Source organism: Cherax quadricarinatus, unplaced genomic scaffold (genome assembly GCF_038502225.1).
Source record: "Cherax quadricarinatus isolate ZL_2023a unplaced genomic scaffold, ASM3850222v1 Contig1370, whole genome shotgun sequence".
NCBI lineage: Eukaryota > Metazoa > Arthropoda > Malacostraca > Decapoda > Parastacidae > Cherax > Cherax quadricarinatus.
In genome coordinates, this window is record NW_027196396.1 from 1 (window position 1) to 24,560 (window position 24,560).

The 24,560-nt window shown below is 40.8% G+C and overlaps 1 protein-coding gene across 2 annotated transcripts in view; it reads left to right on the top strand.

Annotated features, from left to right (window-relative positions):
- The first annotated feature begins 9,109 nt into the window (after positions 1–9,109).
- Positions 9,110–24,560, top strand: part of LOC128699671 (cytochrome P450 9e2-like) — a 46,243-nt gene continuing 30,792 nt past the window's right edge. The window contains exons 1-4 of one of the 2 annotated variants that reach the window (XM_070080964.1): positions 9,110–9,289; positions 10,004–10,799; positions 11,542–11,760; positions 19,416–19,476. In XM_070080964.1, coding sequence (XP_069937065.1) covers positions 9,110–9,289; positions 10,004–10,799; positions 11,542–11,760; positions 19,416–19,476 — 1,256 coding nt within the window. The remainder of the gene's footprint in view (positions 9,290–10,003; positions 10,800–11,541; positions 11,761–19,415; positions 19,477–24,560) is intronic. The other variant, XM_070080965.1, reaches the window with a different exon arrangement.

Consider the following 24,560-nt stretch of genomic DNA (forward strand, 5'->3'; position numbering starts at 1 on the left):
TTAATTTATCTACCATTTTACGAGACACTGGATGCACATGTATAGTAATTTCTGATAAGCTGTTCCCTAATCTTAAAGAAACTCATTCCTCTGCTATACTTTCAGACTACTTGGGCCGTACGGACACTTTTCCTACCATCCGTTGTTACATTAGGTCTAAATGGTTCACAGGTTGGTCTGAAGCCATACTAGCTCCCATCACTTCTTACTCCGTACTAATAGGTAATGTAAAAGGTGCCATTCTTCCTTCTGAGGTTAACCTTTCATCACCAAAGGTGGACATAAGCTTTTCAGATCCTCTTCCTGTAGAGTCAGAGAAGCACCTCGAAAGTTCAGATGAGACAATGTCTCGCGAGATTCATGTGGAATTCAAAACCAGTGATGCTACTCTCGAAAGCGAGGTAGTAGGATCACCGGTTCACTTGTTAGATGAAAGTGAAGATATCACCTCCGATACCATAAATGTCTTGACTAGGGCTCAGACCAAAGCCCAGGCTTCTCCTACTATCCATCCTTTGATTTTCCCTGACTTAAGCCTTTAGATATATCGAAGGACTCCTTTGTCAATTTACAACGTAATTGCCCTTCTCTTCAGAATTGCCATAATGCCGCTAAACAAAATCAAGTGATCCAAAGGAAAAACTTTTCGTATAAATTTGAATATATAAAAGGTATCTTGTACAAGTCAGTATTCAAATTAAATTCAGATGAGATAGACTATTCCATCTTAGTTGTTCCAAGTCAATGCAGAGAGACTGTTCTTAAAATGGCTCATGACCTACCAGTGGCCGGACATTTCTCGCATCGTAAAACCTTAAATAAAATTAGGGAAACCTATTTTTGGCCAAAAATGTCCACAGATGTCACTACCTATTGTAGATCGTGTAAAGTTTGCCAACTGTCATCCTCCCGAGGTACCAGGCGAGTACCTATGGTCAAAATGCCAGTCTTTATGGTACCTTTCGAAAGAGTAGCTATTGACATCGTTGGTCCTTTATCTCCACTTTCATCTGGGGGACATAGATATATATTAACATTAGTTGATTATGCCTCAAGTTTCCCTGAAGCCGTTCCCTTAAAGACCATAACTACTACAGAGGTGGCTGAAGCCCTTTTGTCCATCTTCTCCAGAGTGGGCATCCCTAGAGAAATTTTGTCTGACCGTGGGACTCAATTCACATCTGACTTAATGCAACATCTCTACCAACTTCTGGGAGTGAAGCCTCTCTTCACCACACCCTATTATCCCAGCTGTAATGGGAGGATTGAGCGCCAGCATTCGATTCTCAAGTCCATTTTAAGGAAACTTTGCTCCCTTAAACCTAAGGAGTGGCATCGTTACCTACCCTGTGCTTTGTTTGCCATGAGGGAAGTTCCCAGTGACTCTTTGGGGTTTTCACCTTTTGAACTTCTCTATGGTAGACAGGCCAGAGGCCCATTGTCCATCCTTCATGACTTATGGACTAATGAGGACGTAAAGGCTGAGGTTCAGTCTTCATATCAGTTTCTCCTTGGCCCTAGATCCAAACTGGAGGAGACTTCTGACATAGTTTCGAAAAACTTAAGCTTGTCAATGGACCAGTACAAAACATATTTTGATTCCAAAAGTCAGAGAAGTTTTAAAGTAGGGGATGAAGTTCTTGTACTTTTGCCTATCAAGTCAAATAAATTATTGGTAGCATGGAAAGGTCCATGTAAAGTATTAAAAATTTGTGGGAAAGTTGACTACCTCATAGAAGTCAAGGGAAAACCTAAGCTTTATCATATCAACATCCTTAAGAAATATTACCGAAGAAATTCGGTTAACTGCCTTAATAACTTTGACTTAGTTTTTCCACACGAACTTGATAAAACAACTGAAGAATGTAAGGTGTGTGTAATTGACACCTCTAACATGACTTGGTGACTCTTGACCACTCGGGAGCAACCAACATTAATATTAATGAATCTTTGGATGACCATAAGAGACATGAACTACTTCAACGTGTGAGTAACTTTTCAGACGTCTTTACAGATATTCCAGGTGTTACCTCCACGGTAATCCATAAGATTTACTTAGTGACTGACAATCCTATCAAACGAAAATTATACCCAGTTCCAGTTCACCTTAGGGATGCATTTGACCGAGAGGTAGACAAATTATTAAAACTAAAGATCATTGAACCTTCAGTATCTGCATATTGCTCACCAGTAGTCATGGTTAAGAAGGAAGATAATTCATATAGACTTGCTATTGACTTCAGAGGCCATAATGCTATTACTTGGTGGGATGCTGAGCCTATGCCCTTAATAGATAGCGATCTACACAAATTTTATGACTCTTCCTTCTTTTCAGAGATTGATATTGCGCAGGCATATCAACAAGTAATGTTAGATCCTTCTTCTAAGCAGTACACCGCTTTTCCTACACACCAAGGACTGATACAGTATAGAACTATGCCCTTCGGTTTGGTAACTGCCTGTGCTACCTACGTGAGAATGATGAGAAAGGTCTTGGGTAATATGCCAAATGTTTCAGTTTATTTTGATAACATTTACGTAATGACATCTACGTGGGGCGAGCATATCCAAACATTAACATCAGTTTTGCGTAGGTTACGCTCACATGGCCTCATTGCCAAGCCGAAGAAATGCTTCCTTGGGTATAACAAGATTAGATATCTTGGACTGATACTTTCTAATAACTCTCTGCAGCCACTTCCCAGTAAGATCAAAGCTTCATTAGAATTTAAATTCCCCAAAACCAAGAAGCTCATGAGTAGCTTTCTTGGTTCTGTAAATTTTTATGCACGGTTTATCCAGAACCTTTCTGATCTTACAGGCATCTTATCAGACTTCCTTAAAAAGTCTGTGAAGGAACCTCTTGAACTTTCCGACGTAGCTCGGGAAAAGTTTAATGAGATTAAAAGTATCTTTTCGAAAGACCCTATACTTAAGATTCCAGATATTAATAAAACATTTTGTTTAAGAACTGATGCCTCCAATACTGGCTTAGGTGCGATGTTACTACAATACCATGATGGTACTCCCTTCCCTGTATGCTTCCTAAGCCGGAAACTCCTTCCCGCAGAAACGAGATACTCCACCATAGAAAAGGAATGTTTGGCCCTTGTGCGGGGTATCTCCAAACTTAAATTTTATTTGCTGGGAAAAGAATTCATTTTAGAAACGGACCACAAACCTTTGATATACCTTGAAACTTTTAAGGGAACCAACAGTCGCCTCTTGAGGTGGACATTGGCACTCCAGGCTTTTAAGTTCCATATTGTGTATATCAATGGTTCATCCCATTATTTCTCTGACTGGTTAAGTCGTGACAGTGAGTAGATGATTTGTTGCCTTACGCGACTTCCATATGTTAGAACTTTTTCCTCACCTATTCCTCTTATACTCCTTAACTATAAGTCTTGGTATGGGGGAGTGTGAGGGAAAAGTTCAATAGATATGAATAGCGAGGGAGTATATAGTAATAATAGTTTCATTGCCGGCTACTTGTTAAGGTAGGGTAAGTCCAGCTCCCGCTATTCCCCCCTTTTTCCCCCTCCCCAAAAGTGATAGTTTGATTGCCGGCTACTTGTTAAGGTAGGGTAAGTCCAGCTCCCGCTATTCCCCCCTTGTTCCCCCTCCCCGAAAGTGATAGTTTGATTGCCGGCTGCTTGTTAAGGTAGGATCAGTCTAGCTCCCGCTATCCCTTCCCCTCCCTCTTCCTTTCTCCCCAAAAGGTGACGTTTGGGGCTCCAGTCAAACAGTAAATCACTCGACTCACAGCTCCCAATACTACTGTAAGTACACGCCTGATCATATTTTAGTGGACTTATTGGTTGAAAGCTTCACTTTTGACCAATAATTAACTTAGTCCTTTCAGTCTTGATAGGTTAAAATGTTGTAATAATCACCACATCTTTTAGGTATTGTACTTATCATGGAGAGTGATTTCTTAAGCAGTGGGTAATCTGTCTCTCTTTACAGCTTGAAAGGACAGAGAGGGTCACCTGCTAATCAATGAGTAGAAATTGAAGGAGACGGACTAATGTTCTGAGACGTCCCAAATTCTGATCCACTTACCTGTTTGTGTATGCAAGTAGCAGGATATAACCCCTCATCACTGCAATGGAGAAAACCTGCTTTCCTGTCATCTGGACGAATTATTGACAGCTATAAAATCTGTGAAGAACGAGCCGGTGGGTTGTCACCAACACCTGCGACCCCCCCCCCTCCCCCATCATCAGCAACGGCTACGATTTCAACAACACGCAGTGTCACCAACACCAGACACCCAAGTTTTATATAAATATATTAGTGTTGAATTCATTTATCATTTATATTTTTAATTTTTCATTTTCTTTAATGTAGGATTAATATTTCATATATAAGTGTTTTATATTTTATATTTTCTATATAATAAAGTGTTTATGTTTGTCTGTTATTATTTCTTTTTCTATTTATTAATTTTCCTGAGGAGGAGCCAGCCTAGGTAATACTGTCTGAAGTTGTTACAGGGCTGAGTAAGTCTTCACAATCATCGCCCCCAATTAGGGAGACATCTTATATAACATACTACTGTAAAAATTATGCTAAATTTACTATGGCAGGACACCACCTGTAAGAAGCCATTGTCAAGTAATTCTTTATAAACTGGCCAGGAAATTATTTCCTTCATTGTCGCCTAAATATCCGTTTTGCAAACGCAAAAAAAAAAAAAAAAAAAAAAAAAAGCAATTGCAATTTGTATAATTACTACCAATTCAGAGTCATGTACTTATATATCTGTTATATCTATGTGACTCTGATGGGTTAATATTATACCTCATTAAGAATATCTTATTATTTCACATACACCTTTTAATTTACACCAAAGTGGTTGGGCCACTTACCTTTTATACCCTACGTCTCTCCCCTCTCCCACCCTTTTCTGATATTTCTACCCTTACCCATCCTTCTTCCTTACCCATCTTACCAAAGCTCTGGTCATAAGAAGAAGAAGAAGAAGTCTGATTAATGGCTCACTAAAAGCTGAGTCATAATGGGACTTCAATATCTCTTCAAGCTGGGGCCCAATACTGGATGTGGTTTTTGCCTTAGATTTGGCATAATAAAAGAAATACTTCGTTTTTTTTCAATTTCATGTGTGGCTTTAAGTTCTTCCTGTGTTTATTGGCTCCTGTATGGTTCCCTAAACTTAAGTTCAATATTTTCTATTTTTGTGGCCAGTGCTTCCTTCTGTGTTTCAGATATATTGGCCCACTTTCAGCAACTCTGTGATTCTTCGCCTTCATCTGTAGAAGGCGTGTCTCTGTATACCTTGCATCTCTATGGCCTTGAGCAGACCTCAAGTGCCACAGAGTTCATTTTTTCTTGTCAAAGGTTCGAACCCATGTTGTTTAGGATATCTTCCCAGCTTGTTTCATTGAGGACATAGTTGATCTGGTCCGACTGTCTGCTTGTGTTATTGAAGTTCAATAATTTATCTCATTGTGCTAGTCAGAAGCCCTATGTTGTGATCTGTTATATTTCGTACCAGATCATCATTATTAGTAAAGATAGGGTCAAGTTTATTTTCCATTCGTGTTAGTTCCACTATTTTCTGGCTTAAGGTGAATTTGCTGCAGAGATTGAATAGCCCATGTGTGCATGAATTTTCATCAGAGCTGCCTCCTGGGGTTATCTCTGCTATCACAGTATTTGTCACATTTCTCCATTTTAGGTCTCTTAAGTTGAAATCAACCAGCAACAAGATATTTGGGGCTGGAGTTGTGAGATTCCCCAGACAGTAGGTCTTTAGTAGTTCCGAGCATATAAGCAACTCTGTGACATATAGGCCAATACCCCTTTGTTGCCTGTTCTTTCTGTCTTATCTGAATAGGTTGTACCCTGGGATCCGCATTTCTTTTTCAGAATCATTGATCCTTTCTGTGGGTCTCTGTGAAAGCCGCAAACATTGCATTTGACTTTGCAAGCAGTATTCTGATGAAAATCACTTTGGTGTTAATGGCTTTAGACCCTGTCGCCGTGTTGATGGTATGTGGGAGCTTTATTTGGCAGTAATATCTGTTGTTCTGGAGTGCCTCCACTCCAGTAGTGATCCGAGATGGTGTAGTATTTCTGTTATTTCTTGCGAGCTTCATTTCCTTCTAGGTACTAAAAAAATCTGTCTCTGGAGTGGTTGTAACTACCATGGTTTGTTTCCCATGGTCGGAGTGAGCTGTATTTACTTTTATTTATGTTTTTATTAACACATCAGCCTTCTCCCATCAAGGTAGGGAGGCCCGAAAAAGAAAAACTTTCGTTATCATTCACTCCATCACTGTCTTGCCAGAGGCGTGCTTGCACTAGTTATAAAACTATAAATTAACACTCTCCTTCAGAGTGCAGACACTGTACTTCCCATCTCCAGGACTCAAGTCCGGCCTGCCGGTTTCCCTGAATTCCTTCATAAATGTTACCTTGCTCACACTCCAACAGCATGGCAAGTCTTAAAAACTTTTTGTCTCCATTCGCTCCTATCTAACATGCTCATGCATGCTTGCTGGAAGTCAAAGCCTCTCACACACAAAACTTCCTCTACCTCCCTCCCTCCAACCTTTCCTAGGACGACCCCTACCCCACCTTCCCTCCCGTTTAAATGGTGTGTCTGAGAGTATGTGATGTAGCATGTTTTCCATGGACTGAAGAGCAACACATTTCAGTGTGAAATTGCTTACAAGAAGAAGGGCTGCATACACCTTTGTTCATGAGGTCGCAGCATTTTATGGGATGGTCAAAATTGTATGTTCCACCTGTTTTTTCAGATATTCTAATACTACAAATTCTCAAGGCATAGAATTTGCATAGATTTGATTTCCGTTTGCCAGGATTTTTTGTAGTTGAGTACCCTACTTGTGCATTTTTCTGACTCTCCACTATTTACATCACCCGTACTAGAAATTAGTGCCACCACCAGCTATTACTGGTAATGTATCAATACTATTCCTCAAAGCATCATCCCCTTTTTTTACATCACCAGCGGTATTTCTATTTTATATTTCTAGAACTCGTCTATGTTTATCTTTACCTGGCTCATCAATACAGGATCACTATCTCCATCTGGTGCACTGTCTGGCATCTCTGTATCCTTCTAGTTACTGTCTTCCAAGGCAGCACCAACACTGTATTTTCCCATCTGTTATACTAGACTCAAATTTTCAAAAAAATTATATTTTTTTGTTGATGTTTCTGTCTTTTAGGAAAAATATTATTTTCTCCCACAGGTGTGTCACTTTAGCAGATCCAAAAACATTTTCCTATTTAAACATCATTAGTGTGGACTGATGTATGTTTACACAGGTACCATGGTTCCATTTTTGAAGAGATTACATGCAACCACCCACGTGAAACTTCGCTTGATACTAATGTTACAACTTACACAAGTTTTCATGATGAACTTAATAGGTGCATCTAATCTTTGAGTAATTATTATATCAAGGAATATTGGTGGATTGACTCACCTCTACACTGAACCTTCCACCCTGAGCTGAGCCTCTAAACTCCCAGCTGGATGGAAGTGATATGTTACCTCAGCTTCTTGGATTTGCCTCTTGACCGGAGTCCCCTTAGCAAAACCGTTTGTGCCTTGCAGGTTTTGCTACGAAAAATACACCATACAGACCATCCCTGTATTTTGTGCACATAGCAGACTCATACTCACACAGGGGTTACCCATCAATGTATTTATTGCCAAAATTACAGAGTACATACTATGAGTACATACAGCTACTAATGATCCCTAAATGGTTCTGTTCATTGCATTTGGCAAAATTTATTTTTACATTTAATGCTTTCTGGAAGTCAAGGATACAACATTGTTGACCTTTTTTCCCAGACATAGCTAAAGATGTTTTAAATTTATTAAGTGTAGCCTTTTAATGTGAGAACTACGTTATTTATTAATAAGCTAGTGTCCCCCCCCAAAAAAAAAAAAATATTCCTCATGATATTGTTTTCATTAGTTTAACTACAACTAACCTCTAGTTGATGGGGTGTCAATTCATTTGGAACTTTGACTTCTTCAACTCACTGGTTTATTATAAATATCGACAGGAGCTGTTTGGTATAACTTCATTTAATTTTAATGATATGAGTAATTCATTCATGGATGCATTTGCTGTTCTTAATTATTCACTTTTTTGTCTTGGTAGAATTATAGATCAGCATTGTTCTCTGGGTTTCCATTATTTTAACCTTTTTCAATGCATTCCATTAATGCCATATTAAATTAAATACTAAAATTTCAATGTAATCAGGATACGTGGAATATTGTTGACCACGATGAGACAGGATTTTATGTTTGTTCCACATTTATCCATCATTATTCAAAAAAACAGATGGGGTGGAAATGGGTAAATAAAAGAAAATGAGAAAGGGGATTGTGGGAAGGAAAGTGGAAGACGTTAATGGGATTAGTAACTTTGTTGAGTGAATATTTTTAAATAGACATAGAAAATATAGCAATTTGGGTTATTTTCTTTCTGGACCTCAAGTTAAGATAAGATAAGATAAGATTTCGTTCGGATTTTTAACCCCGGAGGGTTAGCCACCCAGGATAACCCAAGAAAGTCAGTGCGTCATCGAGGACTGTCTAACTTATTTCCATTGGGGTCCTTAATCTTGTCCCCCAGGATGCGACCCACACCAGTCGACTAACACCCAGGTACCTAATTGCTGCTAGGTGAACAGGACAATAGGTGTAAGGAAATGTGTAGAAATGTTTCCACCCGCCGGGAATCGAACCCGGGCCCTCCGTGTGTGAAGCGGGAGCTTTAGCCACCAGGCCACCGAGCCAAAAGTGTTGACTACCTCCATGGTTACTGTTTACTGGTAAATAGAAAAAAAAAGAGCAGCAGACATTTTGAAGACTTGTCTGTTCGTCCTGTCTAACCCAAAATTGAATCAGATTCCCAGAATTGAATCAGATTCCCTAAATTGAATCAGATTCCATAGGTTATGTGCACTACTAAAATCTTCATTTACATTTAGATTACAACCACTGAAATGTATCTCTTGAAATATTCTGAATTACGGGACCAAAAAAAAAAAATTCAAAATAAAACGTTATATGTATTTTGACTGAAGGATGGGAGCGGAGGTGTGGCTGGTGGTGGCTGGACTGATGATGGCAGCTTGGATGTACTCTCGCTGGCGCCATAGCTACTGGTCCTCCCGTGGAGTACCAACTCCACCATTTCTTCCATTCCTCGGGCACATGCACAAGCAGATTTCATTGTTCCAGTTTCGGTGGGATTACATAGATGAGGTCTGTACCTTTCACTTAATTATCATCAAAACTCCTTTCAACAAATATCATAATATATCATATTGATAAAATATTATATATCATGTAATAAAGTTGGTAGAATTACCGACAATATGTAAAGTAAAAGGACACAAGTGCAACTAATGTGACATTTATTGTGGCAACGTTTCGCTCTCCAGGAGCTTTATCAAGCCATCACATAGTCTCTCCTGTTATACTACACAAAGCACAATACAGAGAGTGAACACTGAAACAACCTACCTGTTTCCAGTCTATATTTCTCCAACCTATTTTTATGTTACCCAAGTAATAGCTTTTATATCATTTTACTCATGTACGAATTAATTGCTCTACCATATTGTATTATTTTTGTTACTACTACTACTACTACTACTACTACCACTAGTGAACATCGAAATGGTACCTCACTAGTATTGCACCTCACTCAGAGCCTTTATATACTCTTTGTGTCCATGTATTGTTTGTAATGGCTTGATAAAGCTCCTGGAGAGCGAAACGTTGCCACAGTAAATGTCACATTAGTTGCACTTGTGTCCTTTTACTTTACATTATATATCATGTTGATAGGCTTTATGTCTCGAATGTCTTCTAAAATAAAATAAAAAATAAACTTAGAAATATGAAATACTACTTATGGTTAGTAAAAATACTGTCATTAGTTCGCTAAAATTGTAAAGACAATTTTTTCCCCAGGTGTATTACAAGAATGGAGGTTCGAAGTATTGTGGACTGTACGAACTGTTTCGTCCTGTTCTTATGATTGGTGACCCTGACCTTCTCAAAAACATCTTCGTTAAAGATTTTGATCATTTTGTTGATCGTCGGCGGATTCTGGCTGAAGATGGAAGCATTTTAAATGAAATGCTGAGTAACAAGACCGGAGACGAGTGGAAAACCCTTCGAGACATCCTGACTCCAACCTTTACCTCAGGCAAGATGCGCTCAATGTTCCCTATCATCTGTTCCAAGGCCGACGATCTCGTCTATTTCTCCCTCAAAGAGGCTGCTATAAAACCTTTCATTGACATGAATGCAAACTTCGGACGGTTCACTATGGACACCATTGCTTCCTGTGCTTTTGGTATTGAATGTAATTCCTTCGAGAAAGAGGAATCGGAATTCGCCAAAAGGGCAGGAGATTTCTTCGAATTTTCATTATTAAAAGTATTAATATTTACTCTTTTTAACATGTATCCAAGAGTTTGTAGTGCTCTGGGAATCAAGATGGAGTTATCCCCTGTCAAATTCTTCAGAAGTGTAGTGGAGGAGACCATAGCAGCAAGGAAGTCTGGTCAGAGAAGAGGAGATTACTTGGACCTTCTACTAGATGCACGAGCTGGACATGAAGATATCAGCGCTCCTTACTCATTAACCTCAACACATAGCCAGGACGCCACTGCCCGTGACTCTCCTACCGTAGAACACCACACAGTTATCAAGGAAACCCCTTCCTCTACTGATAAAGTTTCTTTAACCCAGTGTAAGAAAAGTCAGTATTGATATTTTATTCTCATTACTTGTATAACAAAAAAAATAATGTTGATGAAGAATGGTTTTATGAATATAAAGAGGCAATACCGTGTTGGCCATGTTGTTTACAAGTCTCGTTAATTCTGACTCGGATTGCTTTATTAATCAAGTTTATTGATTACTTGACAGGTTTGTGCTGAAATTTTAATTGGCAGGAAACACGATTCCGGTGGCTAAATCAGTAGTAATAAAGATACGAATTCCATTATTAATGCTACAAGTTATTAGTCAATAAGACAAACTTTGCCGAGTTGTCAAATTAGATCACATCTTTCACTATTTCTTTGAGGAGAAAAAAGTACTGAATAGTCATACTATATGAGAGCTTAAAATGTAGCACTTTGGCATTTAAAGCCCTCATAATTATTTAGTTACATTATAAAGTATAACTACAGCAGTCTTTGTGATGTTCATTCATAATTGCTTCAGTTGTTTTAAAACTTAGTCAGACGCCTGGAGGTTTGATTTAATGAGATTTAAGTGTCTTGACAAGTCGTCTTAACTAATTATTGAAAAGGTGATTTAATGAAAATCTCCCGAACAATATTAGTCAGAATGTCACATTTATTTATTATTGTTTTGAATTTAAGAGTTTTAGGTCTGATGAAATAGAGTATAAAAGTAAACTGACACATCGTTTGTGAAGAATATAATAACCCAGAGGTAAAAAAACGTATAAATTAAATGTTATTTCTTTGCAGTGTTGACAGATAAGAGCATCGTAGCTCAGTGTGTGCTGTTCCTGATTGCTGGATACGATACTACAGCCTCTGCTCTGGCTTTTTCGTCCTTTCTTTTGGCCAAATATCCAATACATCAGCTGCATCTCCGAGAGGAGGTGCAACAGATGATTGAGGAGCATGGTGATATTACCTACCAGGGCATCCTGGAAGCCAAGTTTCTTGACGCTTGTATCATGGGTGAGAAAAGTCTCTCAGTTACGACAGTTTGGGACAACAATAACATCCCATTTAATATCGTTTTAAATTAATATCTCTTAAGAGTTTTAATTTACCTATACTTGATAAACTGGTATTAAAACCTTATTTCTCCTTTTTGTTATAAGTAATTATATTAATTTTTTACTCTGAAAATGGCTACTCTGCTGTCCTTTTCATTTTAATAAGAAGGGCACTGAAGGATCAGTTTGGATCAGTGAAGATTATGTCAGATAACTCGACAACTGAAACTGTTTGAAATATCTGGGATCAGTAACGAATATAATCATGACACCGTAGGCTGATTATTGCGTTAATGTGACACAACAAGTGTCTGGCACTGCTCGTAATATCAATAAGACAGTATCTGACACTGTTCTTAGTGTCAAGCTCAAAGTCAAGTTAACATGACGCAGCAGCTGAACGGTGGTCACCCTAATACAGTGCAATATATCAAGTATCTACCATTGTCCCTAGTTCGGTTAGAAGGGCACTCAGCTCACATGTTATTGTCCGTGAGCATGTTACCCTAAACCTGCTGCTCGTGTTCACCTAGCAGTAAGTAGGTACCTGGGTGTTTGTCGACTGTTGTGGGTCGCATCCTGGGGGAGGGGTAGTATACCTCAGATAGAGCTGGGCTTTGTAATAAGCTTAGGTAGGATAACAGCTCTTGGCCTGTAAAACTGATTTGTGTAAAAAACTCTGTGAATATCTGGCACTGTTGGTAACAGCCAGGCAGTGGTCATTTTCATGTTCCACAGCAAGTGTTTGTCACTGCCCGTAGCAGCTTAGTGATGGTCACACTAACGTAAGAGGCAAGTGTCTGACACGGCTAAATGGAACACAGCAAGTGTCTCACAGTGCCAGGGTGTTGGTTGCTAATGTAATAGAGAAAGTGTGTGACAGCGAGCGTAGCAGCTGGGTGGTTGTAACGCTAATCTGATACAGAAAGCGTCTGAAACAGCTTGTAGCGACAGCTAAATCTGCATCTTAATCCGATACAGCAAGTGTCTGAAACTGTTCATGGCAGCGGCGTCAAGGGCAAGGCGTGGGGGGCTTTTGCCCTCCAAAGTCCCCCTTCCAACCAGACAGCTGCATCTCAACAACCCCTTCCCCTCTGGTGCAGAAATACTAGTGCCTTCCACGCAATGATGGTCATGTTAACATGTCTGAGCCTGTGGCTCAGACATGATGACGGTAATTTAACATTATAACATTGCTCGTATCGCTCTTGGGCTGTGCGGACAGGCTGCACAGTAGCTCCTGATTCGTCTAGTCTCTGCGCAGTTTTCACCAGTCTACTCACAATGGCGAAAGGAGGACGCAGGCGCGTCAACACTGTCTGCCTTGATTTAGTGACTGGCTCATTTAATGGTCAGAATACTCATATTCTGCTGACGGCGATCCTGAGAGATACGTATGGAATTGCCAATGAAGACCTTTACGGTGTAGCATTAAATGGCAATACGAGGTTATTCGTCAAATTCAGACAAGGCTGCACCTATGAGAATATGGTTGCTAAATACCAGGATGTGATAAAGACCGTTAACCCTGGTGTTTCCGTCTGCCTTCGAGATGTCTCCCGTGTTTACACATGGGTGAAGGTGCGCAACATACCCTTTGAAGCGGACGAAAGTGATTTAAGGAACGTTTCTGACCGTTACGGCACCGTGCATCTGGCGGCGTTGGGACACTGGTGTGACGGCCCCCTTGTTTGCATGCCGGAAGGGTCGTTTTCTTTGAAAATGTTCCTTAAGCACCCGATACCGTCGTATGTGGTAATGGAGAACTTCAGAACGCAAGTGTATGTGACATATTCAGGTCAAAGGCGCACGTGTAGACTCTGTGGGGTGTATGACCACATTGCAGCACAATGTCGGACGAGGCGTGGAAGACCAGAGGTCGCAACGAGGACGGAGGTGACAGCAGTACCGGAGTCATATGCTGGGGCTACACAGCGTGGGAAACTGTGGAGTGAGGAGGTAGAGAGGGAGACAGAGGAGTCACCTGCCTGCGTAACTCTACCGGGTGTGGAGGAGGACGTAGGCGTGGTGTCGGCGACGCTGGAGGATGCATACGCACCCACCCAGGATGACATGGAGGCATCCATTCGAGAGGCTTTAAACGCTTTGATGGAAGCTTCAACAGCTGATGGACTCCAGGGTGGGCTGGAGGATGTCCGTGTACAAGAGGGAGAGGGAGGTGTCTCAAAGCCGACTGTAGAACACCAGGTTGTGACTGTGGAGGTACACAGGGATGATAGATCCGAAGTTGACATGATCATCGATCGTGGCTGTCGCAAAAGGGCTGCGGTGACGACAGACCGTGACGACGTGCTAACTCCCGGACAAAGATTGGGGAAAAAGACATGGCACGATGAGACCCGTAGAGGAGCGGGCGGATCCAAAAATGTTCAGCAAGATAGAGAGGAAAGCATAGGAGGTCGTGGGGGAAGAAGTGGAGAGAATCGCAAAGGTGTTAAGAGTGTTAGGATATCAATGAAACCTTCAGGTGTATTACTCTAAATGTTAATGGTTTGAAATCAGACAACAAGCGTAACTGTCTGGTGGCGTTTTTGAGGAAACATGTTCCTGACGTTGTGTTTTTACAGGAACACAATCACAAATCTCCCGGGGAATTGATAATTCCTGAATATGTAGTGTACATGGGCTGTTCTAGCAGATTGAAAGGAGGTGTGGCAGTGTTAATAAAAGAGGCCAGCCCATTTTCTTTACACACCTGTGAGGTTGGGGAGGAGAGTAGGGTGGAGCGGGTGGTTGGGGCATGGGGTGGGGTGCAGGTGGGATTCATCGGCGTCAATGGACCAGCGGAAAGTGATATGCGAATAAAAAACGGTTTTTTTAGGGATGTTTTGGTGTATCATTTAAGGTCGCTGCCAGCCATCACGATCATTGGGGAGATTGGAATTGTCTTGATCGCCGCAAGGATGTCGAACCTAGGGAAAGGATTTTTTTTCGGGTTTTTTAGGGGACTTACTGCGGGGTGTGAATGTCTTTGATGTGGGGGGGGATGAGGTAGGGAGGAGTGTGCATACGTTTATTAGGAGGGAGTATGCAGCACGATTTGACCGCATTTGTGTTTCTAGGGGAATCATGGTTCGAACCGTTTGTGCTCTAAATGTGAGTTTCTCTGACCATAGAGGAGTCATGGTGGACGTGGATTGGGAGGGATTACCGAGGCGGTACAGGGGTTTCTGGAAAATGAATGTTGGGTTAATGCGTAAAAGGAGCGTGAGGGAATCTTTTGCGAGTGTATGGAAGGAATGGTGGGATAACCATAGGGAAGGGAGTGATATTATTGAGTGGTTGGACACAATTGGCAAGAGGAAGGTGAGAGACTTCTATCAGAGGAGTGGGGTAGAGGAACGAAAAATGCAACGTGGAACTTTGTCTTATCTGGAAAACCAACTGCAGGACTGTTATGTGAATGGTACGGGGGTGTACCCGGTGGCGGAAATTGAAAACTTAAAGCGCATGATAAGGGATATCCATAATCGTAATTAATTTTTTGGCATACAGGAGGTATTATGGGGAGATCGCCCTTCAGCGGTTGTCCTGTGGGAGCAGGGCAAACGCTGAAGGGTGACAGAATTAATGGGATTGGAAGTGCATGAGCAAATGGGGGCGTATAGCAGGGGACAGTACATTACAACAACTGAGGGAATGAGTTGCTATGTGGATAAATGGTACGAATCGCAATATGAGAATGTGGGGATCTCTAAGGAGGTGCTAGAAAAAATGGGTGAATGGGTATGTTGTGATTTAGAGAATAAGGATCGAATGAATTTGGATGGAAGCATAAGTGAGGAGGAGGTTAGGCTAGCGGTAGAGAGTATGAGTGCTGGGAAATCACCGGGGATCGATGGTATCCCTTGTGATTTCTATAAGGAAAACTGGGAATGCCTACGCGACTTTCTAGTGGTATTATTTAATGAAATGAAAACAAGTGGAAGACTCAGGGAACAACAAAGAACAGGCGTTGCGGTTATGATCCCAAAAAAGGCTACAGGGAACTGTGTCCAAAATTATTGGTCGATAACATTAATGTGTGGTGATTATAAAATATTTGCAAAAATGTTAGGTAATAGAATTAAAAGGGTATTAGAGAAGGTTTTGGATGAAGGGCAATATGGGGTACCCGGAAGATCAATGTGCGTGGGGAAAGGTATTATACGCAGGTTCATTGACGAAAGCGGGAAGGGTAATGCAGGGGGAATACTGGCTTTGGACTGGCATGCGACATACGATTGTGTGGAGCGTGAGGCTTTATGGAAGTTCATGCAGTGGAAAGGATTCGGGAAGGAAATAGTAAGTTGGACGATGGCTTTGTATGAGCAGGCTATGTTTAGGGTACAGATAAATGGCAGGTTAGGGAATTTAATTGGAATGAAACGTGGTTTGAGGCAGGGGTGTCCTGTATCGCAGATTCTTTTTGCGTTACTTCAGGACCCTTTTTTCAGAGCTGTACAGGAGGGTGTGAATGAGGGTGAAATGCGAGGAAGGGTGGGGATAAAAGCGGGAATCGTAGGCTATGTGGATGACACCACGATTTTATATAGAAGATCACGAGATTTACGAAAAGTAGGTGAATTGGTAAAACTTTTTGGGAGAGCAACGGGGATGATGGTCAATAAGGATAAGTCAATGCTTATGCACGTGGGAGATAGCATTAGTGGGGACATAGGTCAGGAGGAGGGTTGGCCTTTAGTAACTCACATCAAGGTATGTGGAATTGTTCATATGAGAAACATTCAGGAAGCGAGGAAGATTAACTCGAGTGAGGTTGTGGATAGGGTATTAGGTCGATTGGCAGGGTTGCGTGCAGGAGGCTTAACTTTGCATCAGCGTGTAATTGTAGCGAATGTGCTTTTGTTTGGTAAGTTGTGGCATGTGGTAAGTATGTATCTGTTAGTTGCGTGTGATGAGAAACGTTTATTGAAGCGTGTATTTAGATATATATGGGGTTCCGGTTGTGATTGGTTAGCGAGAGATATTGTGTATTTACCGACTAGTCGGGGTGGACTGGGGTTAATGAATCTGCACATGAGAATATTAGGTATGTACGTTAAACATAGTTATTTGCATGAGGGTCGGAGGGTTGGTACAGGTTCGAATTGGATTCGAGGGGATTTGGTACGATGGATGAATGGTGGGGATGTTACGAGATGTGAGAACATGCTGAGAGTTTTAATTTATACAAGGGATCCAAGTCGAATCAAGATTAGAAAACTGGCAAGGGTGGGAGTGAGGGAGGGGGTGGCTAGCGTAGAGGGTATATATCCAATGTATGCATGGCGTGATATTTGGGGTCGCTTGAAGGAGTTACGATTGAGGGCCGGGGTACGGGAGGTTATGTATAAATTCCTTCACAATATATTGCCTTCCGGGGAGGTGTTAGCAAATAGACGTGTAGAAGTGGGTAAGGAGCGTTGTGTGTGTGGGGATATTGACACGGCTTTCCACGCAGTGTATTTTTGTGAGAGATTGGAAGCGGTAAGAATGTGGTTTAGCAGAGTTATACAGATGGTGGGAGGTGAGGGAATTAATGTCTTAAGAGCGTTAAGTCTAGATGTGGGGGGGGGGTAGGGTTGCCGGGACAAAGGGCGATTGGATATCTAGTCACTGACTTTGTATATACTTCATGGGCCTGCAGACACGTATCAGCAAGAGAGAGGATCAGGGCGCTGGCAGCGATTTTTTATGGTACACAGCAGAGGAATAGAGAGATTGCTGGGGGTAGATGGCTTTCGACTTTTTCGGTGGGATATTGTAATTTCCATGTACGTGATTTATGGCCATTAGTACCATAGAGGGTAGACGTGGCTGGCCTTTTCGTGTGTGAGCGAGAGTGACGGTTGGATTCGAAATGGTGAGGAATAATGATGAAACATTGGGAATGGGCGGTCATGTAAGGTCATGTAAGGTCTAGAAGGAATAAACGAGAACGAACCGGGGCTTTGAAAATTTTTTTATGTTATATTGTTTGCCAAGTGAATAGATCGAATAAAATGTACGTTAACCTTTCATAATACACATCATTTGTGTAGTAGAATCGACACATGCTATAGTAATATTGTCGTCAGTATGATGACGCCTTAAGGTTAGGTTTTGAAACTATAGAGGTTTGAGCAATCCCTGGCATACGTCGGCGACCCTCGTCGCTATTAGTTATACACTGATGTACCTTTGGGTCGACATTTAAGATAACTGTATTGTTATTGTGATACTGATAATGGATAAATGTCGAACACCGACGCATGAGATAATCTCAAGCAATGGCCTGTCGTGTATTGCTAATAGGTGAACGTGACGGTCATATGTGTACTGTAACTAGATCGTTTTGATACCTTACGATAGGATTTTGTTATTTGTAGGGATTGTACTTGTATACATAATGTTAAATCTTTTACTTGCGGACGTGTCTTGCCCAGTGTTTAGGTGGGGTTTCATTGTGAAATGCCCTAATGTAATGTTTATTATAGGCTTTGTTTTGCCTAACGTTTTAGGTCAATGTTCTGTATTTTTAAAATTTGTAGGTTGTGTGATATTTACAGTGCAACTTGTGCAAGGGGTCTTATTTAACAGAGCAGTGGGGGGGGGGGGTGAGCGCTGACATAAATTGTAAGCTTTGTGTTAATGGTTTTGTTCCGTGCTGAGCTCTCGCTATTTTATTCTGTTAATTAAGCGGTTCCAGCACTTTGCGGGACGTATTATGGTGGTATGTCTTGGCAATTTTATTGAAGGCTTAGGTATGCCTTTTGTTTCATTATTGTAATGTATAATGTTTTTATTCCTATGTTTACCATATCTTCTGTGTGCTTTGTACAAGGGGGTTTTATTGTACAGTGTAACAGGAGTGTATTGTAGGTTTAGATTCTGTAAGTGTATTTTCTGAGCAGGTATTATCATGCTCTTTTCATTGTTAGGTGATTGTTTACCCTTTAATATGATATGATTGTAACACTTGGGGTCTGATGGGGTTGACACTAGATCATTGTATTTGCAAGTGGCTAATTATTGTGTTCTTTTATTTATTTATATCTTGTATTGTGTCTTTTTCAATAAAATATAAAAAAAAAAATTTAACATTATAAGTGTCTGACACTTCACTTAATACCAAACTAATGGTCATGCAAATATGAAGCAGCAAATATCTAACTGTCGCAGTAACAGACTAAGTTAATGCAACACATGTGTCTGACAATGCCTGTAGCAGCTGGTAATTTAACTGAAACGAGTGTATTTGGTAAGCTGTTAGTCCTCTGAAATAACAATGGTCTGACAATGCCCGTAGCAGCAAACTGATGACCCTTCTAACATGAAGGAGTGTTTGACAAGGCCAAAGCAGCAAGCAGATGGCCGCTCTAACGTGACACAACATTTAACAATTCCCGTAAAAGTTGGGTGTTTATATAATTACAACACAAATGCGGCATACAATTTTTGAAGATATTTATTTTTAATTATTGTTGACAGAAATCAATACATGGTTAACTAAGCTCATATGAACTCTAATCTCCAAATTTTTTTTTAGGTTTAACGACATTTGGTTAACGGATATAAATGCAATATAGCTAGACTCTTCATTTGATAATTTTAATTGATTATTTTTTTCAGAAACTTTGAGACTGTACCCACCGGGGACCTTTGGGGAGCGTCTGTGTACTAAAACTTACAAGTAAGTCTTAATGTTATCCCTTGTATGGTGATGGTATTACATTTACCAGGGCGGAGGTCAAGTGTTTTCTGACGGGAGTTTTACGTTTTATGATGACCTCTTAACTGGAGCTTTTGCTGATATAACTGATGTGACTCACGAAATTGTAATGACACGATTGCAAACAAACCATACCATGGGTGGGGTTAGAACCAGCGATCACAGTCTCAAGACTCAAGTGTTCGCATCGCTATTGGGCCGTGCGGACGTGCTGAGCAGTAGCTCCTGATTGAGTTGGCTTTTGCGCAGTGTTGACGTGTACTTAGCTCTGTGAAGACCTGTTTGCACGCTCTCTACGAATTGAAGCAAGATGCCCTCCATCGAGCAACTTTACCAACAGCTTAAGGAAGAATTGAGGATGGCGAAGTTGGAGATTCGGCGACTGACCGAGGAAAACAAGAAGATTCTTAGTAGTCCTCCTGTTTTGAGTCCTCAGGTCAAGAAGGGAAACTGGTAACTGGCTGGACAGCAGGGAACGAAGTTGACGATCAAGAGGACGAATGGAAAGGTAGAAACGATGAAGAAGAAAGAGACTGCCGTGGAAACTGTTGTGGAAACATCTAATACATTCTCAGTGGTACCCGACGAATGTGAGTCGACTACTGGGAACGTCACGACGAACGACATTAAGGAAGGTAAGAATATTGTTGTTGTTGGGGATAGCCAAGTTAGGTATATGGATAGGGCGTTCTGCTTGAAGGACAGGAGTAGGAGACAGAGAGTTTGCTTTCCTGGGGCTGGGATGAAGGATATTGTTAGCCATCTGGATGACATCATGAGAGGTAATGGGAGCAATCCTATTATTTGTCTCAGTGCTGGAGGCAACGATGTTGGCAGACGTAGGAGTGAAGACCTGATTAGCAGGTATAGGTCAGCAATAGAAATAATTAGGAGGAAGGGAGGGAACCCTGTCATATGTGGTGTTTTGCCAAGGAAGGGAGTTGGAAATGAATGGTTGTCCAGGGCAATTGGTGTCAATTGTTGGCTGGACAAATACTGTAAGGAAAATGCGGTAACATTCATTGACAACTGGGACCTCTTCTATGGCAGGAATGACATGTATGCCAGGGATGGGGTTCACTTATCTAGGTCTGGGGTGGTAGCACTGGCAACTGCAGTGGAGGGAGCAGTTAGGACTTTAAACTAGGAATAGTTAGTGGTATGGGTTTTGGCAGGAAAACAGTGAAGTCCCAATGTAGTAATATTACGAGTTCTAGGGGAACTAGTAATAAGCAGAACGAGGTAGATATTGAAAAGCCAGGGACTTTGGGTGATAAGGACAGTAATAGGTTTAGTAGAAAAACAGAAATGAGCAGGAAGGGTAAAGAGAAAGGAGAGTCTTTCAATGTTTGTTATGCTAATTGCCGTAGTGCTAGGAATAAGATGGAGGAGGTGAGATTAGTTGCTAGTGCAGGTAACATTGATGTATTTGCCTTAACTGAGACGTGATTTAATTCAAAAAGTCGGGGCATGCCTGCGGAATATCATATTCAGGATTTTAAATTGTTCCAAGTAGATAGAAGTATCGGGAAGGGGGGTGGGGTGGCATTGTATGTCCGAGATCGCTTGAACTGTTGCGTAAAAACGGGTATTAAGTCTGAAGTAACACATACAGAGTCTGTTTGGATAGAATTTTCAGAGGAGCATGAAAAACTGATTTTAGGAGTGATATACCGTCCCCCAAACTTAGATAGGGACCAAGGGAGACTACTATGGGAGGAAACTGTTAAGGCCACAAGGCACGATAATGTAGTAATTCTAGGAGACTTTAACTTTAGTCATATTGATTGGAATTTCTTGACTGGGAATTTAGAATCATACGACTTCTTAGAAGTAGTTCAGGATTGTTTTTTGAAGCAGTTTGTGACAGAACCTACAAGGGGAAATAACCTGCTTGATTTAGTTATGGCAAACAATGAATCCCTTGTTAATAATTTAGAAATTTCAGAGGAACTGGGTGCTAGCGACCACAAATCAATTACATTTAGCATTGAATGGAAGTACGATAGTAGCGATAACTCAGTAACAGTCCCAGATTTTCGCTTAGCAGATTACGATGGGCTTAGAGAACACTTATCATCTGTTGACTGGGGTAACGAAGTGAGCTATCAATATGACAGTTTTCTGAACACTATACATGCTGCTCAAAGAACGTTTATCCCATATAAAGAAATTAGATCAAATAGAAATGACCCAAAATGGATGAATAATAGGCTCAAATATCTACTAGGGCATAAGAAAGGAATTTATAGGCGTATCAAAAGAGGTGAGGGTCATCTTATGAATCAGTATATTGACATTAAGAGGGACATTAAAAAGGGGATAAGAAAAGCTAAAAGGGACTATGAAATTAAAGTTGCTAGGGATTCTAAAACTAACCCAAAAAGTTTTTTCCAGGTCTATAGAACAAAAGTTAGAGATAAGATAGGTCCCCTTAAAAATAACTATGGGCACCTTACTGACAAAGAGAATGAAATGTGCTCGATTTTTAATAATTATTTTCTCTCAGTTTTTACACAGGAAGACACTAACAATATTCCAGTAATTAATTTTTATAGTGGGCTAGAAGAAGATAAATTATGTAACATCACAGTCACTAGTGAAATGGTTGTGAAGCAGATAGACAGACTGAAGCAAAATAAGTCGCCGGGTCCTGATGAGGTTTTTTCAAGGGTTCTTAAGGAATGCAAAATGGAACTCTGTGAACCATTAACTAATATTTTTAATTTATCTCTTCAAACAGGTGTAGTGTCTGATATGTGGAAGATGGCTAATGTAATTCCTATTTTTAAAACAGGGGACAAGTCGTTACCGTCAAATTACCGCCCAATAAGCCTGACCTCAATTGTAGGCAAATTACTAGAGTCAATTATAGCTGAGATTATAAGAAGCCATCTCGATAAGCATAGCTTGATTAATGATACTCAGCATGGATTCACAAGAGGCCGGTCTTGTCTAACTAATTTATTAACTTTCTTCAGTAAAGCTTTTGAGGCTGTTGACCACGATAAAGAATTTGATATTATTTACTTAGATTTTAGTAAGGCTTTTGATAGAGTTCCGCACCATAGACTGTTAAAGAAAGTGGCAGCTCATGGCATTGGGGGAAAAGTGCTCTCGTGGATCGAGTCATGGCTCACTGACAGGAAGCAGAGAGTGTCCATAAATGGGGTTAAATCCGAGTGGGGATCTGTAACAAGTGGCGTTCCACAGGGATCAGTCTTGGGCCCGTTGTTGTTTATAATATATATCAATGATCTTGATGAGGGAATTACTAGTGATATGAGCAAATTCGCCGATGACACAAAGATAGGTAGGATAATTGATTCAAACGTAGATGTTATGGAACTTCAGGAGGATTTAAACAAACTCTATTCTTGGTCAGAAAAGTGGCAGATGCAGTTCAATGTAGATAAATGCAAGGTTCTGAAGCTTGGGAGTGCCCATAACCCTAGTACTTATAAGTTAAATGATGTAGAACTTAGCCATACAGATTGCGAAAAGGACTTGGGGGTTATGGTGAGCAGCAACCTTAAACCAAGACAGCAATGCCTAAGCGTACGTAATAAGGCAAATAGATTACTGGGATTTATATCAAGAAGTGTAAGCAACAGAAGTCCAGAGGTCATACTGCAGCTTTATACATCATTAGTAAGGCCTCACCTAGATTATGCAGCTCAGTTCTGGTCTCCATATTACAGAATGGACATAAATTCGTTAGAAAACATTCAGCGTAGGATGACTAAATTAATACATAGCATTAGAAATCTTCCTTATGAAGAAAGATTGAAGACTCTTAAGTTACATTCACTTGTTAGACGAAGAATGAGGGGAGACCTGATCGAAGTGTATAAGTGGAAGATAGGTATTAATAAAGGGGATATTAATAAGGTCTTGAGGATGTCTCTCCAAGAGAGAACCCGCAGTAATGGATTTAAATTAGATAAGTTTAGATTTAGAAAGGACATAGGAAAGTATTGGTTTGGAAATAGGGTAGTTGATGAGTGGAACAGTCTACCTAGTTGGGTTATTGAGGCTGGGACTTTGGGTAGTTTCAAATTTAGGTTGGATAAGTACATGAGAGGGAGGGGTTGGATTTGAGTGGGACTTTCACATCAGAGCTTATTTCTTGGGTGGCATTGAAAATTGGGTTGGGCAAATGTTTTGTTAGTGGGATGAATTGTAAAGGACCTGCCTAGTATGGGCCAACCGGCCTCCTGCAGTGTTCCTCCTTTCTTATGTTCTTATGTTCTTATTAACCGACGTGTTAGCCACTGGTCCAGTGGCTAACGCGTCGGTCTGGAGTTTTGAGACTCTCTGATCGCGGGTTCTAACCCCACCCGTGGTATGGCTTATAACTGAGGTCTTCTGTCTTACCTGTGTATCTCGTAAAATATTAAAGATCGTATAAGAACGTAAGAAAGAAGGAGCACTGCAGCAGATCTACTGGCCCAAGCAAGTCAGGTTCAAGTCACACCCACTCTTGCATTTGTCTAACCAATTTTTAAAAGTACACAAAGTTTTAGTTTTAATGATGTTACTCGCGAGTTTGTTCCATTCCTCTACAACTCTATTACCAAACCAATGCTTTTCTTTATCCTTTCTAAATCTAATTTCTTCCAACTTGAACCCAGTACTGCGAGTCCTGCCTTGGTTTGATATGTTTACTAAGTTATTTACATTCCCTTTATTTATTCCTGTTTTCCTTTCATAACCTTCAGTCTTATCCCCAGGCCCGGTGGCCTGGTGGCTAAAGCTCCCGCTTCACACACAGAGGGCCCGGGTTCGATTCCCGGCGGGTGGAAACATTTCGACACGTTTCCTTACACCTGTTGTCCTGTTCACCTAGCAGCAAATAGGTACCTGGGTGTTAGTCGACTGGTGTGGGTCGCATCCTGGGGGACAAGATTTAATAAGGACCCCAATGGAAATAAGTTAGACAGTCCTCGATGACGCACTGACTTTCTTGGGCTATCCTGGGTGGCTAACCCTCCGGGGTTAAAAATCCGAACGAAATCTTATCTTATCTTATCTTAAGTGCAGAT